Source organism: Amblyomma americanum, chromosome 1 (assembly GCF_052857255.1).
Source record: "Amblyomma americanum isolate KBUSLIRL-KWMA chromosome 1, ASM5285725v1, whole genome shotgun sequence".
In the NCBI taxonomy this organism is placed as follows: Eukaryota; Metazoa; Arthropoda; class Arachnida; order Ixodida; family Ixodidae; genus Amblyomma; species Amblyomma americanum.
The window spans coordinates 354,451,250-354,463,755 of NC_135497.1; the positions used below are offsets into that span (position 1 = coordinate 354,451,250).

A 12,506-nucleotide genomic window follows, 5' to 3' on the forward strand; every position below is an offset into this window, starting at 1 on the left:
GCGAGAAACCTATAGACAGCAGCGAGCTTTAATCCTGCAAAGACTGAAATCAATTCGCAACATGCCGATGGGTTTTTTCTGAGACTATAGAGATAAAAAAGTATGTACGCAAAAGAGTTGATGCAACTAACTAATACAGCAACAGAACATATTTTTTTAACCGTCACGCTAGCCGTCTTAACGCCCGTCGAGGAACCCAACGACAGCGACGAGTATTAATCTCTAAAATAAAGGTGCTAATTAAGATCCGGCATCGTCAGATGCCCAATCACGTAAACAGACCTACAGCGTCCGCTGCTGTGGCAAAGCTCTCAACTGCACGATTTTCTCCTGCGTGATTCACTGCTAGGAATCGCACGTCCACGGAGATTAATTAGCCACTAGTTTGCGTACCAAATAACATAATGGAATGACTCACATTTTTCCTTTCCTATACTCCGGGTACAGTCCGACGCCTGCAAGAGCACGACTCGCTCATCAGCGTACATCAGCCATCTTTAGACAGCAAGTTAGCCTGCATCGATGTAGACTTCGACGAAGCAGTCATCTTAGACGGCTTCGTGAGAAATGGAACGCGTCCCAAGATGGCGGCTGTCCGGCTGGACGTCTAAGTAGCCATCTACTTGGGAGTATTGGAACGCAGCCTCTGAGCAGCTTCGCAGCGAGCGCCGTACGGAGGTAGCAGCGCCGCGGTGCGGCCCGCAGCCGCTCCTTGTACCGGAGCCGTGGGCCGCGTATTTTTGATCGCGGCTTTACGTGTCCACAGACTCCACACGAAGGCTTGGATTGGACTTTCCGCACGACCGGCAGCAACGAACGCCGCAGAGAAAAGTCAGCATGGCGGCGCTGCATGCGCACGTGCGGTATCCCGCGGGAGCTCGTGGTGGCGCTGTGGTGGGCACCGCTGTCTCAGTCACCACTGCAAGAGACGAGGAAGACGCTGGCACGCGGCTCCGAAGCCCGAGCCCGACGACAACGATCAGTGTTCCGTTCCATCGGGTCCGCGCAATGGCCTCATTCAACGAGAAGCTCGTCCAGGAGGTGAAGAAGCACACGCAGCTCTGGGACCAGCACTCCAGGCTGCACAAGGAGGCCGGCTACCGGGAGGCCGCCTGGATGGAAATCGCCGCCGCGCTGGCCGTGACCGGTGAGCCGCTGCATGCTGCGTTCACCGCACACACAGCCGGCCTCGCGCTCCGGTCTCGAACGCGTACGTGTCCGACGAGGTGCACTGCAACCTCGCAGCTGGCTTCGTCGCAGACACTTGGTGTGGACCGCGTCTTATACGGTGTAGCTGGCACCGTACGATGCGGAATCGGCCTCCTTTTACGTATTGCCGTGAGCCTTGAGCTTCCGTAGGCTCCTTTGGCGTGCTGATGGCACAGCTGATGGTGCCTATAGAAGGACGTGTCTTTTGGATGAGCGCGCGTTTCAGCTGTTCGCGTCATTGAGGATGCTTTGCCGGGAACGAGTGTCGTACCGATGATTGCGGGCTCATAGCCAGAGTGTCTTCGCGACTAGCTGCCGCGTAGAATTGCGTGGTCTCTGGTCCGTTGTCGACAGGCGTCCTAGTTGACGGTGCCTTAGATCCACGAGCTGCTGCATCTGGTCTGAACCTTCTGCTGCCACGTCAGGTCTGTACCTCGAAGACTGCTGGCTCTCTCGAAGCGATATTAGTATTTTGCTGCCGCGTCCAGTACTGTGCCGGAAGCCTTTCCTCTCACGACTGCCCGTCGTCGCAATTAATCAGCCGTCGGTGGCTGGGGTACTAAAAGGCCTAGGCCAGGCACGTGTCCGTGGGGGTTGGGGGGCCCGAGCAACTCCTCAATGTCAAGCACCTCCACCCTCTCCTTTCCGTTCTTGAGGCAGGGCCCTGTAAGAAGTCCCTTGGGCCCTCCCGAAAAAATTACTGGCTACGTGCCGGGCCTAGGCTACTTACTGTCAGGATAACGTAACGTTCGTTATTTTCTTTCATTTGCGTTCGGTTTTCTTACAGCTATAGATATGTGAGGCAGCACCATCTTAAAAGGCACCGATTTCGCCGTCGGCCTCCCAATATGCCATAACCAAATACCCGGTTACGGCGTTAGTGTGCTTAACACCAGAACGCAGGATCGAACCTCGGTGCGGCGGCCGCGTTTCGTTGAATATGGCAGAAATTCCCGAGCCCTCCACTACGGAACCTTTTTTCCTTCATTCTCTTAGTCCCTCCTTTAGCCTTTCCCTTACGGTGCGGTTTAGGGGTCCGCCAATATGTGAGAGAGATACTGTATCATTTCCTTTTCCCAAAAAATAATTACCCAATTTTCTCACCCGCCGCAGTGGCTCAGTGGTTAGAACGCTCATCTCCTGATCCGGAGTCCCCGAATTCGGACCCGACCGCGGCGGCTGCGTTTTTATGGAGGCAGAAGGCTAAGACGCCCGTGTGCTGTGCGTTGTCAGTGCACATTAAAGATCCCCAGGTGGTCGAAATTATTCCGAAGCCCTCCAATACGGCACCTCTTTCTTCCAGATATTGCGCCATATACTTTCCCCAAAATCTAAATATTATTATTATCAGTAGCAGTAGTAGTACTATTAATAATTTTCTCACATATCTCGGCAGCGGCGGCATCAACCCTCGTGCACGGCATCTGAGCCTCTCCTCTGTGTATTTACAGTTTTCCCCGACCCGGTGTTCTGGAACCTGAAGGACAGCAATTTGCGGCAACGCACTGATTCCACCGACTTCACACTTTCACACGCGGCCACATCGGCCTGAAATTGCTGTGGACATATTCGAGACGGCTCGGCAAACCCGGGAAAACCCATCGCCATTGCACCAGCGCCGACAGCGACAACCGGCAACAAGTCCCGCGAGGGGCGTCGTTCGTCATTTGGCAGCGGCGGCATCAACCCTCGTGCACGGCATCTGAGCCTCTCCTCTGTGTATTTACAGTTTTCCCCGACCCGGTGTTCTGGAACCTGAAGGACAGCAATTTGCGGCAACGCACTGATTCCACCGACTTCACACTTTCACACGCGGCCACATCGGCCTGAAATTGCTGTGGACATATTCGAGACGGCTCGGCAAACCCGGGAAAACCCATCGCCATTGCACCAGCGCCGACAGCGACAACCGGCAACAAGTCCCGCGAGGGGCGTCGTTCGTCATTTGGCAGCGGCGGCATCAACCCTCGTGCACGGCATCTGAGCCTCTCCTCTGTGTATTTACAGTTTTCCCCGACCCGGTGTTCTGGAACCTGAAGGACAGCAATTTGCGGCAACGCACTGATTCCACCGACTTCACACTTTCACACGCGGCCACATCGGCCTGAAATTGCTGTGGACATATTCGAGACGGCTCGGCAAACCCGGGAAAACCCATCGCCATTGCACCAGCGCCGACAGCGACAACCGGCAACAAGTCCCGCGAGGGGCGTCGTTCGTCATTTGGCAGCGGCGGCATCAACCCTCGTGCACGGCATCTGAGCCTCTCCTCTGTGTATTTACAGGTTGGTTGATATTATTCTGTACTGCTTTTTTCTTTTTGTTGTTTTATCACCGCCTATGCCGCTGCTGCCAAAGACCTCTTGTTATTTTTTTCTGCTTTGCCACGGTTTTAACCATGTTGCGTTGTTGTGCGTGCCGATCGCGGGTTCCCGACAATGGGCCGCATATGACCTGTTCAGAATGCCAATTTACTTTTCATCTGGGTGCATGTTCTGGTATAAGTGACGAAACATGGAATTCCAAACGCGGTTCTTTCAAGAAATCTTGGAAGTGTGACCGGTGTAGCAAGGGTTCACGAAGCGATGACTCGGAGAGCCCCAACTTAGACAGCGACTTAGCAGCGCACTTGCTAGCAATTCAGACCAAACTCGATACTCTTCTAGCTCTCCCTAAACTGGTAGACGCACTTGACTCCAGCGTGAAGTTCCTGTCAGACAAGTTCGATGAATTTCAGGATCGTCTTCAAATTCAAGAGCAAGCGACAAAAAAACTAGCCGAACGCATGGATCAGATAGAAAAGGCCGACTCTTCCAGTGAACTGCAACAGATAATGCAAGATGTAGATAACCTGGAGTGGCGTAGCCGTCGCAACAACATTGAATTTCACGGCATTCCTGAAACTGAAAACGAGAACTTGCTCGAAAAAATAAATGAATTAGCCCCTAGACTGGATATTCAGCCACTAACTAAGCAAGATATCACCGCACTACATCGGCTTCCTGCGAAACAAGGCAAAACACGGGGCATCATTGCTCGCTTCGTCAGTCATGAACATCGTGACGCCTGGCTGGCAAAGCGACAGACACTAAGGAATGAACCTGGTGAGATGTTTATGTGCGAAAACATGACAAGGCTTTCCCGTAGTCTTCTGACAAAAACGAAGGAGTGGGCGAAGAACGCAGGCTACGCTTTCGTATGGCACACGAACGGAAAAGTGCTAGTCCGGAAGAAGAGCGGAGATAATGCTGTGGTGATTCGCACGGTTCAGGATCTTGATGATCTGCAGTGATTATTCTTGGCAAGTTTGTTTTTCTTTGAAATTTTCTTCCACAATGAAAAACCTGCCCACACTTTCAGTTTTTCATCTTAATGCCAGGAGTTTACGCAACAAGTATGATGAAGTAATTTCTTTTTTGTCGGAACCTAATCATTCCTATGACATCATTTGTTTTACAGAGACTTGGTTCTCATGTGATGACGAGTGTTTTTCACTTTCCGGATATGATGTTGTATCTGCATGTCGCTGTAGGAGGCGTGGTGGTGGTATCGCTGTATATATCCGATCAAAGCTTAATTATAAGGTACTTCCGGAGTTCAAGATAATTGGCGATAATTATGAATGCATAGTTATACAGTGTCGTGGTATGATTTTCTCTGTCATGTACCGTCCTCCATCAGGCGTTCTCCGTGACTTTATGCAGTTTACTGAAAAGATACTTGAACTCAGTGTTCAGCTGAAGTCTGAAAGCGTTCTTGTGGGTGATTTCAACCTGAATGCTTCCCTTGACAATCAAGCCTACTTACAATTCAAAGAGTTATACGAGTCTTATGGTTGCTCCAACGTAATCACCACACCGACAAGAATTACACCAAGTTCCCAAAGTATTCTTGATCTGTGCGTTACAAGTTTCCCTCGTGAGAATGTAAAATCAGGCACCCTGGTCTGCAGTTTAAGCGATCATTTGCCAATATATTGTGTGTTACCCTGCAAACACACAGTCGCCCCCGAACACAAAGTATTAATTAGAGATTACTCCGAGTACAATGTTAACAAGTTTAGGGACATGCTGACAAATGTTGACTGGAACATAATTTTGGAGCTCTCGAACCCCGATGCCGCTTACGACGCTTTCCTTTCATGCTTTGTATCTGCTTATAACACATGTTTTCCCCTCAAGCCCCGAAAAAAGAACAAAAAAGTACGAAAGCCCTGGATTTCTCGTGAATTGTTTCAAAGAATCAAACAGAAAAACCGACTTTTCCAAACATTCTTGCAAACAAAAGATGAAAGTGACTTTCATGCATTCAAGAAAGTACGAAATCTGCTAAATTCAGACTTAAAAAAAGCAAAGCTCAAATACTACACACATAAATTTACACAGGTGAACGGTAATACACGACTGGTATGGCAAACCATGAGAGAGTTAATCTATAAGAATGCAGAAACAAAAAAAGTGAAATTTCGGAATGCCGATCTGTCTGAAGCAGAGGTATCAAACCTGTTTAATGAGCATTTTCTCGCTGCTGGTGCTCCTTTAGCCGACGCAACAAATGTCCCTTCTTCTACACCTTGGGAAAATTATGTCACTGCAAGTAATCCGAATACAATATTTTTGTCCCCCACTGATTTCAGCGAGGTGCAAGATATAATTATGTCTCTAAAAGACGGTTGTGCATCTGGCACTGATGAGATCAGACCAAAACCACTGAAGGCTGTGAGTCAAATAGTTAGTACTCCTATTGCACACATCTGCAATCTTATAATGGAAAAGGGAGTTTTCCCAGCCAAAATGAAACTTGCTCGTGTGACGGCTATACACAAGGGAGGCTCTTTCGATGACGTGAACAATTACAGGCCGATCTCTGTGCTTTCTGTATTTTCGAAAATAGCTGAGCATATTATAAACAAAAGGCTTGTTGGATTTCTAACCTCGCAAAATATTATCGTAAGGCAACAGTTCGGCTTCCAGAAAAACAAATCTCCAGAAACAGCACTACTTGGAATAAAAGATGAAATTCTGCACAATATCGAAAACAAGGCATTAACTCTGGGTATATTCCTCGATTTTAGAAAAGCGTTCGACAGTGTCCAACATGATATACTTATAAAAAAGCTTCAGCATTACGGTGTCAGGGGTATAGCTGGTACTCTCCTCATGAGTTATTTAACTTCACGTGAGCAGTATACTGTCATCAATGGTGAATGTTCAGAGACAAACACTCTGTTGTATGGTGTACCACAAGGGTCCATCCTAGGGCCAGTCTTATTTCTCATCTATATTAATGATATTGTAAATATACCGGGTGCCTCGAATTTGGTTTTATATGCGGACGACACCAATGTGTTCTTTTCGGGTAGGGATTTAGATGCGCTGTTCAGAAAGGCGAACAATTGGATGTTGGGCTTAACCTCATGGCTGGGAAGTAACCGGCTCGCATTAAACATAAACAAAACAAAGTATGTACTCTTTCGTTCCAAAGGTACAGAAATGTATACAATTCCGTGTTTAAAATTTAATGGCCTGGACATACAACAGTCTTCTACTACCAGATTTCTAGGTGTGACATTCCACGAAAATCTCTTATGGAATGCTCACATCCACACACTTAGAACTGATCTCTCTCGTGCCTTAGGCATCTTAAACAGACTGAGGTGTTACCTGCCAGCTTCTATCAAACGACTAGTGTACTACTCCCTTATACATTCACGTTTTAGCTATTGTTCTCTTGTGTGGCAAACCACAACGAAAACAAATTTAGATTCCTTACTATCAATACAAAAAAGAGCAATACGCGCTATCAGTAACTTAGAGCTGTCCTCTAGTTGTGCGCCCTACTATAGATCGCATAGAATACTCCAAATGCCTCAGTTCTACAAATACAGACTAAGCCTGGAAGTTTACCGCCAATACCGGTTGGATAAATCTACCTTTGAAACAAAATACCAAGAAAAAAGAAGTGTGTACGATTTAAGAAAAAGCATCATAGTCAAGCCCCGAGCTCGAACAAACTATGGACATCAAAGATTAAGCTGTCAGATAGCAGATTTACTAAACAACTATCCCGTCATTCACGACCTATTAACTGAAAATCTTTCATTAAGCAGGTTTAAGAAAACACTCAAGGGATTATTCTTAACGGAAGACTAGTGTGTTATGTTTTCATGTTTTTCTTCTTGTTTTCAATTTTATGTTCCATGTGCTTCAAGTTCGATAGTTTACATGTATTTTATGTTTGGAAGTGTTTTGCTAACATGTATTGCTAGCAGAAGTTGCTGCACTTATTCTTGTACTCTGTTTCCTGTACATATTCTTGCACTGTAAAAAAAAATATATATAATAAGGGGGTTGGGGGATACAGTTTCATCTAAGACATTTCTCTGCATGTAAACTCTGTTGAAACTCTGCATGAGTGTCAAACCGCTGCTTGCCACAGGGTGGCGTGACCTCGTCAGGCACTTTTCCGCCTTTTGTCACGTCCCCCAAGACAATAGTCTTGTATTATTGTCTTGAATAAAAAATGATTGATTGATTGATTGATTGATTGATTGATTGACACCCGAACGGCGCCCGTAAGCGAAAGAAAATGAAATGAAATAAAAATGGTTTCAAGGAAAGGAAATTACGCCTGTATCACATATCTCGGAGTACCACTTGCCAGCCACAAAAGTAAACGAATCAGTTTTTTTTACGTTTGACTTTATTAAACCAGCCAGGTATGAAAATTCTAGAGCTTACAACTTTTTTGCGATTAGCTTCTTGTTTATGTGAGAAGTGTTAACAACTGACTACGGTTTTGTCGTGGAGGAATTTTGCGCATCGGTTGTAAATGTGTGCGGAGCTTCACTGCAGACAAGTTGCATGAGACTATACATACCCCTCACGACGATGCACTGTCATTTATACTTATACCAAGATTGACGGGGCGCTGGAAGAGCGGTTTCTGTTTTAACGAAAGCTATATACTAATCGTGGGGTGCCCCTGAACGCGACAAAGGCATGGTTGTTTTCCCCCCAAACCGCGCGTTCCCTGGCGCAGTGGAGGAGTGCCAGACCCGGTGGCGCACCCTCCGGGACACGTACCTCAAGCGCAAGAAGCGCCGGCGCGCCGGCGCCAACGGGCAGTGGAGCGTGCTGGAGCGTGATCTCGGCTTCCTCGATGACTTCCTGAGGCCGCGAACGTGAGTGTTGTGTACAGAGCGTGAAAGAAGAAAGGAGGAAATAGGTGCCGTAGTGGAGGGCTCCGGTCGAAATTATTCCGGAGCCCTTCACTACGGCACCTCTTTCTTCCTTTCTTCCTTCACTCCGTGTCTGTCTGTTGTTGCCAGTTAGAGAGAAAAGGAAAGTGCACAGGCCTGCTCAATGACTCTAGCCGAGCCACAATCGCTACCTCGTGCAGATAGTAGGGGAGTTGAAAGATGGGATAGAAAGACAGGATAGTAAAGACGCGCTAAAGACAAGGCCGATCCCGGAGGTAGTGGAATACCGGGCCAACCGATGGCGGGAGTGAAGCATCCTTCAAACTCTCCGCCACATTTCCAAAAATAAGTCCAATTGGACCCGTAACAGATACTCTACTGGGGCCGGACTTTCACTCCCTCCTTTATCCCTTCCCTTACGGCGCGGTTCAGGCGTGCAGCGATATATGAGACAGATACTGATTCATTTCTTTTCTGCCAAAACCATTTATTATCATTATTATTAATACAGGAAGACACCTGCCCGCCTTCGCGTCACAAGCACAACCTCGCGTGACTGCGACGTGGCCCAGCGGCTACTTAAGCGAGCGCCCGGTTTTGCCATGCTTTACCGTCCGCACAAAGCTGCGCGACTCGCACTAGATCGCCGCGATGCTGGGTGGCACGCAACCCACTGCGTACGGCATGTCCATTTCGCGGACCCAGGGGGTCTGTGTCTGGGAAAATTAATAATAATAATTCACGAGGCGTCTCAGGCTTTTCACGAGGCGTCTCAGCACAGTGCACAGAACCGCCGTAAATGAGCATAAGCTGTGGGCGGCTGGCGGAAGGAAATTAGATTGGCCAACGGGCGAACTCGGAAGTTAGCGGTTACGGGGTAAAAGCCACTATAACACCGCACTCTGTCAGCCCGAGTTTGAGTGCCTCATACACCCTCGCTGCCACGCCTCTTTCCCTTTTCCCTCGCAGGAGGCGCTCGACGCTGAACGCGGCGGCCCCGGCCGATGTGGAAGTCAAACAGGAGCAGCCCGGCGAAGACGCCGAAACGCGCGAGGCAGCGGTGGCTGCGGCAGCAGCACCACCTCAGCCCTGGCCTCTGGCCATGCGGCCGGCTGCCGTGATGCCGGATCGCCTGGCGGCAGGGGGCGCGGCGGCGCAGGAGCTCTCCTCGGACCCCGAGGAGTTCTTCTGCCTCAGCTTGGCGGCGCACCTCAAGAGACTTGTGCCCCGCGAACGAAGCATCGCCAGGATGAAGATGCTGGAGACACTGCACAACTTGGAGTTTGGCGACAACATCGGAGAGGCCGCGCTCGGAGAACCCTAAGCAATGCACATTACGGAGGACGAGAAAGAAGCCGGCTTCAGCGAGCACCCACTCATCAGCCGGCAGAAACCTGCACCTTTTTTGTTTTTGTTTGACTAGGAATGAAAATACATTGGCTGTTGAGTTGCACGCGTATGTCTCATCACTACAGCATTTGCTTTCAACACATTACAAACCAGAATGGAGTGAAGTGAGCTACTTGGTGAGATTCGAGGACTGACAGCTGAGTGCAACCGAGAGTGCACAGTCAGTTGCCCTCAGCGAGGAATAAACAAGCTCGATACTTCGAAAGCAAGCGATTGTAAAGTATAAGTAAAGCCGAAAGTTGGGCGAGTTGGTGAACGTTCATGATTAAAATGCAGCGCAAATAAAACACGACAGACAGAAATGACGACGCAGACAAGCGCTAGTCTGCGTCAAGCTGTCTTTCGTGTTTATTTGCGCTATATTCTACGTCATGTCGAACTCTAGCTTTCGTCAGCGTGCCAAGGTAGCTCATCTCATCAGTTTTATGGCGCATCACGTCTGTTCAGACAAAGATCATGCGCTACTAAAGGTCACTGCATTAATGCGCTCAGCACGGTTAGCTGACGAAGGTCAAGCCTGTGGAAACCTGTTTCCCCCCTCCATTTCGATGCGGCCCATCTTCATCGTCGGCCGTCGGGGACGGGCAGCACGGGTTGGGCGAGGAGGGAAGTCTCCCTCATGGGGGAAAGGGAACGGGGACGGGAGCGCCACCTCGTAGGTGGCGCTCTTCGGGATCTTCGGGATCCGGCCAGCGTTACGAGCGGTTGGAGCCGCACGCTCTAGTCACCGTCCGCGGCAGGCGCACGGGGATCCGTCGTGCCTTGCCGCTGGACTTCTGGTTCCAGGCAGCGAAGCGAGTGCATCAAACGCGCGCTCTGGTCGCATTCCCTAGCAATAAATTCAACTAGCAATCTATATGTCAAAACTGGCGCGTCCACATCCCGCTACGGACGTTACGGTTGTTCGTTTACGCGAGCATTACTGAGCAGCGAGAATGAAACCATCAACCACGGAAGAGCGCGCAGGGACGGACAGACGTTGCAACGACGCGTTCAAAGTACCGCTTCCCAGTACGTCCCCTAAGCCCACTGTCCCCTAGCTGTTGCGGTGGCTTAGTGGTCATCGTGTTCGGTTGCTGCCCCGAAAGACGCGGGTTCGATCCCGGCCGCGGCGGTCGTTTTTAGATGGAGGCAAACTTTTCGAGGCCCGTGTACTGTGCATTGTCAGTGCACGTTAAAGGACCCCAGGTGGTCGAAATCTCCGGAGCCCTTCACTACGGCGTCTCTCAAAGCCTGAGTCATTTTGGAACGTTAAACGCACGTAAACGATAAAGTATAGCTGCGGTCAAAAATACGCGGCCCGCGGCTACGGCGCAAGGAGCGGCTGCGGGGCCGCACCGCGGCGCTGCTACCTGCGTCGGGCGCTCGCAGCGAGGGTCCACAGAGTGACGACAAAGCTTCGCCCTCACTCTCCCCTCAGCACGCCACACGGCTCATGAATGTCAAGTGCAGCGTTCAGCCGTTTCGCGGCTGACGGTCAGTACGAAAGAGGGCTCTGCAATGCGTGCTGCGTGTGACTTTCAGCGCCTACTCGAATATCTCGTCTTCGTTATGCACAGATCGGCTACGGCAGGCGTGCGTTCGGCAGTTCGACTAAGTGCGTCTGCCTGCGAAGCGTCCGAGTTCGGTTCGCATTCCATAGTTACGCGCGCCTCGCGTCCGTATACGCCGCGCTCCAGTGCCCGGCGCTTGGTCAAGTTAACCCTAATTACTAGCTGGAGCTCTCTGCTTTAAAATCATTGATTTAAAGCTAAAAAAAATCAAAGCACGTTTCTGCTGCAACGAAATTACGAGTAACAAACTACCAGAAACAAAACAGGGCTTCACCGAGTTCACAGACCTGGGTCCTGACGCAAAAATAGCTTGTTCTGCCCTATTTCTTGAGCACCGTAATGCCCGTGCTCCAAGGCTCACCACGCATGGGCGCGCGGGACATACGAGAGCGAAGCAGTATCGAGGTGGCAGCGGCGAACCGCGCGCAATCCCCTTCATTACGCGTCTGGCAAACGGCGCAAAGCGGAGACGCGCCCCTTTATACTGACAGTCAGCCGCGAAACAGCCGAACGCCGCACTTGACATTTATCAGCCGTGTGGCGTGCTCAGGGGAGAGTGAGGGCGAAGCTTTGTCGTCACAGTGGCTGCGTTCCAATACTCTGGACGCCTAACAAGACGTCTAGTGTGACGTCTAAGAATCCGTCTGCATGCCCATGTATTGGAACTTGTCTACTGCTCACGCCGCCTCGCGGCATAATAATAGAACTAAAGCTTATAAACAGCTGTACTATATTTTTTTTCAAACTGAGCAATAACGATCATTAAAAACGTGTTTTCAACAAGTTTGCACATTTTTTCTGCAATCACTTTGCGCGTAAACCGGACTGGTGGATGCGCCTATCGGTCAGTCTACTTGTAGCAGACGGGACCGCTCTCCGAAGACGAGGCTAAAGAGAAATACGATTATTCTTTCATTATTGATGCTAAACTGGCAAGCTCAGCAATCTTTCAGATGCCGTAAATGCAACTTTCACGTGTGACTGCTGGCCGACGTTCTATTTACAGCATCTCACATACACGTTCTTATAATTCTTTCAGGGACCTGTCAATCAGTTCATTCAAATTCGCCGCTTGGTTATAGTCAAATTTAAATCAGGCGGTTGCAGACGGCTTGCGCCTCTACTATTTCTAT

At 49.6% G+C, this 12,506-nt stretch overlaps 1 protein-coding gene across 1 annotated transcript; it reads left to right on the forward strand.

The window, feature by feature from the left end:
• Positions 1 to 470: 470 nt before the first annotated feature.
• LOC144100534 (uncharacterized) lies at positions 471 to 9,863 on the forward strand. Its single transcript, XM_077633460.1, has 3 exons — positions 471 to 1,147; positions 8,251 to 8,392; positions 9,380 to 9,863. Exons 1-3 carry the CDS (start codon positions 838 to 840, stop codon positions 9,732 to 9,734), a joined length of 807 nt encoding a protein of 268 aa, XP_077489586.1. The 5' UTR covers positions 471 to 837; the 3' UTR covers positions 9,735 to 9,863.
• The last annotated feature ends 2,643 nt before the right edge of the window (positions 9,864 to 12,506 follow it).

Coding starts and splice junctions, on each gene's coding strand:
- LOC144100534 (XM_077633460.1), top strand. CDS start 838: ATGGCGGCGCTGCATGCGCACGTGCGGTATCCCGCGGGAGCTCGTGGT. Junction 1,148..8,250: donor CGCCGCGCTGGCCGTGACCG/GTGAGCCGCTGC, acceptor TCCCTGGCGCAG/TGGAGGAGTGCCAGACCCGG. Junction 8,393..9,379: donor GACTTCCTGAGGCCGCGAAC/GTGAGTGTTGTG, acceptor TTTCCCTCGCAG/GAGGCGCTCGACGCTGAACG.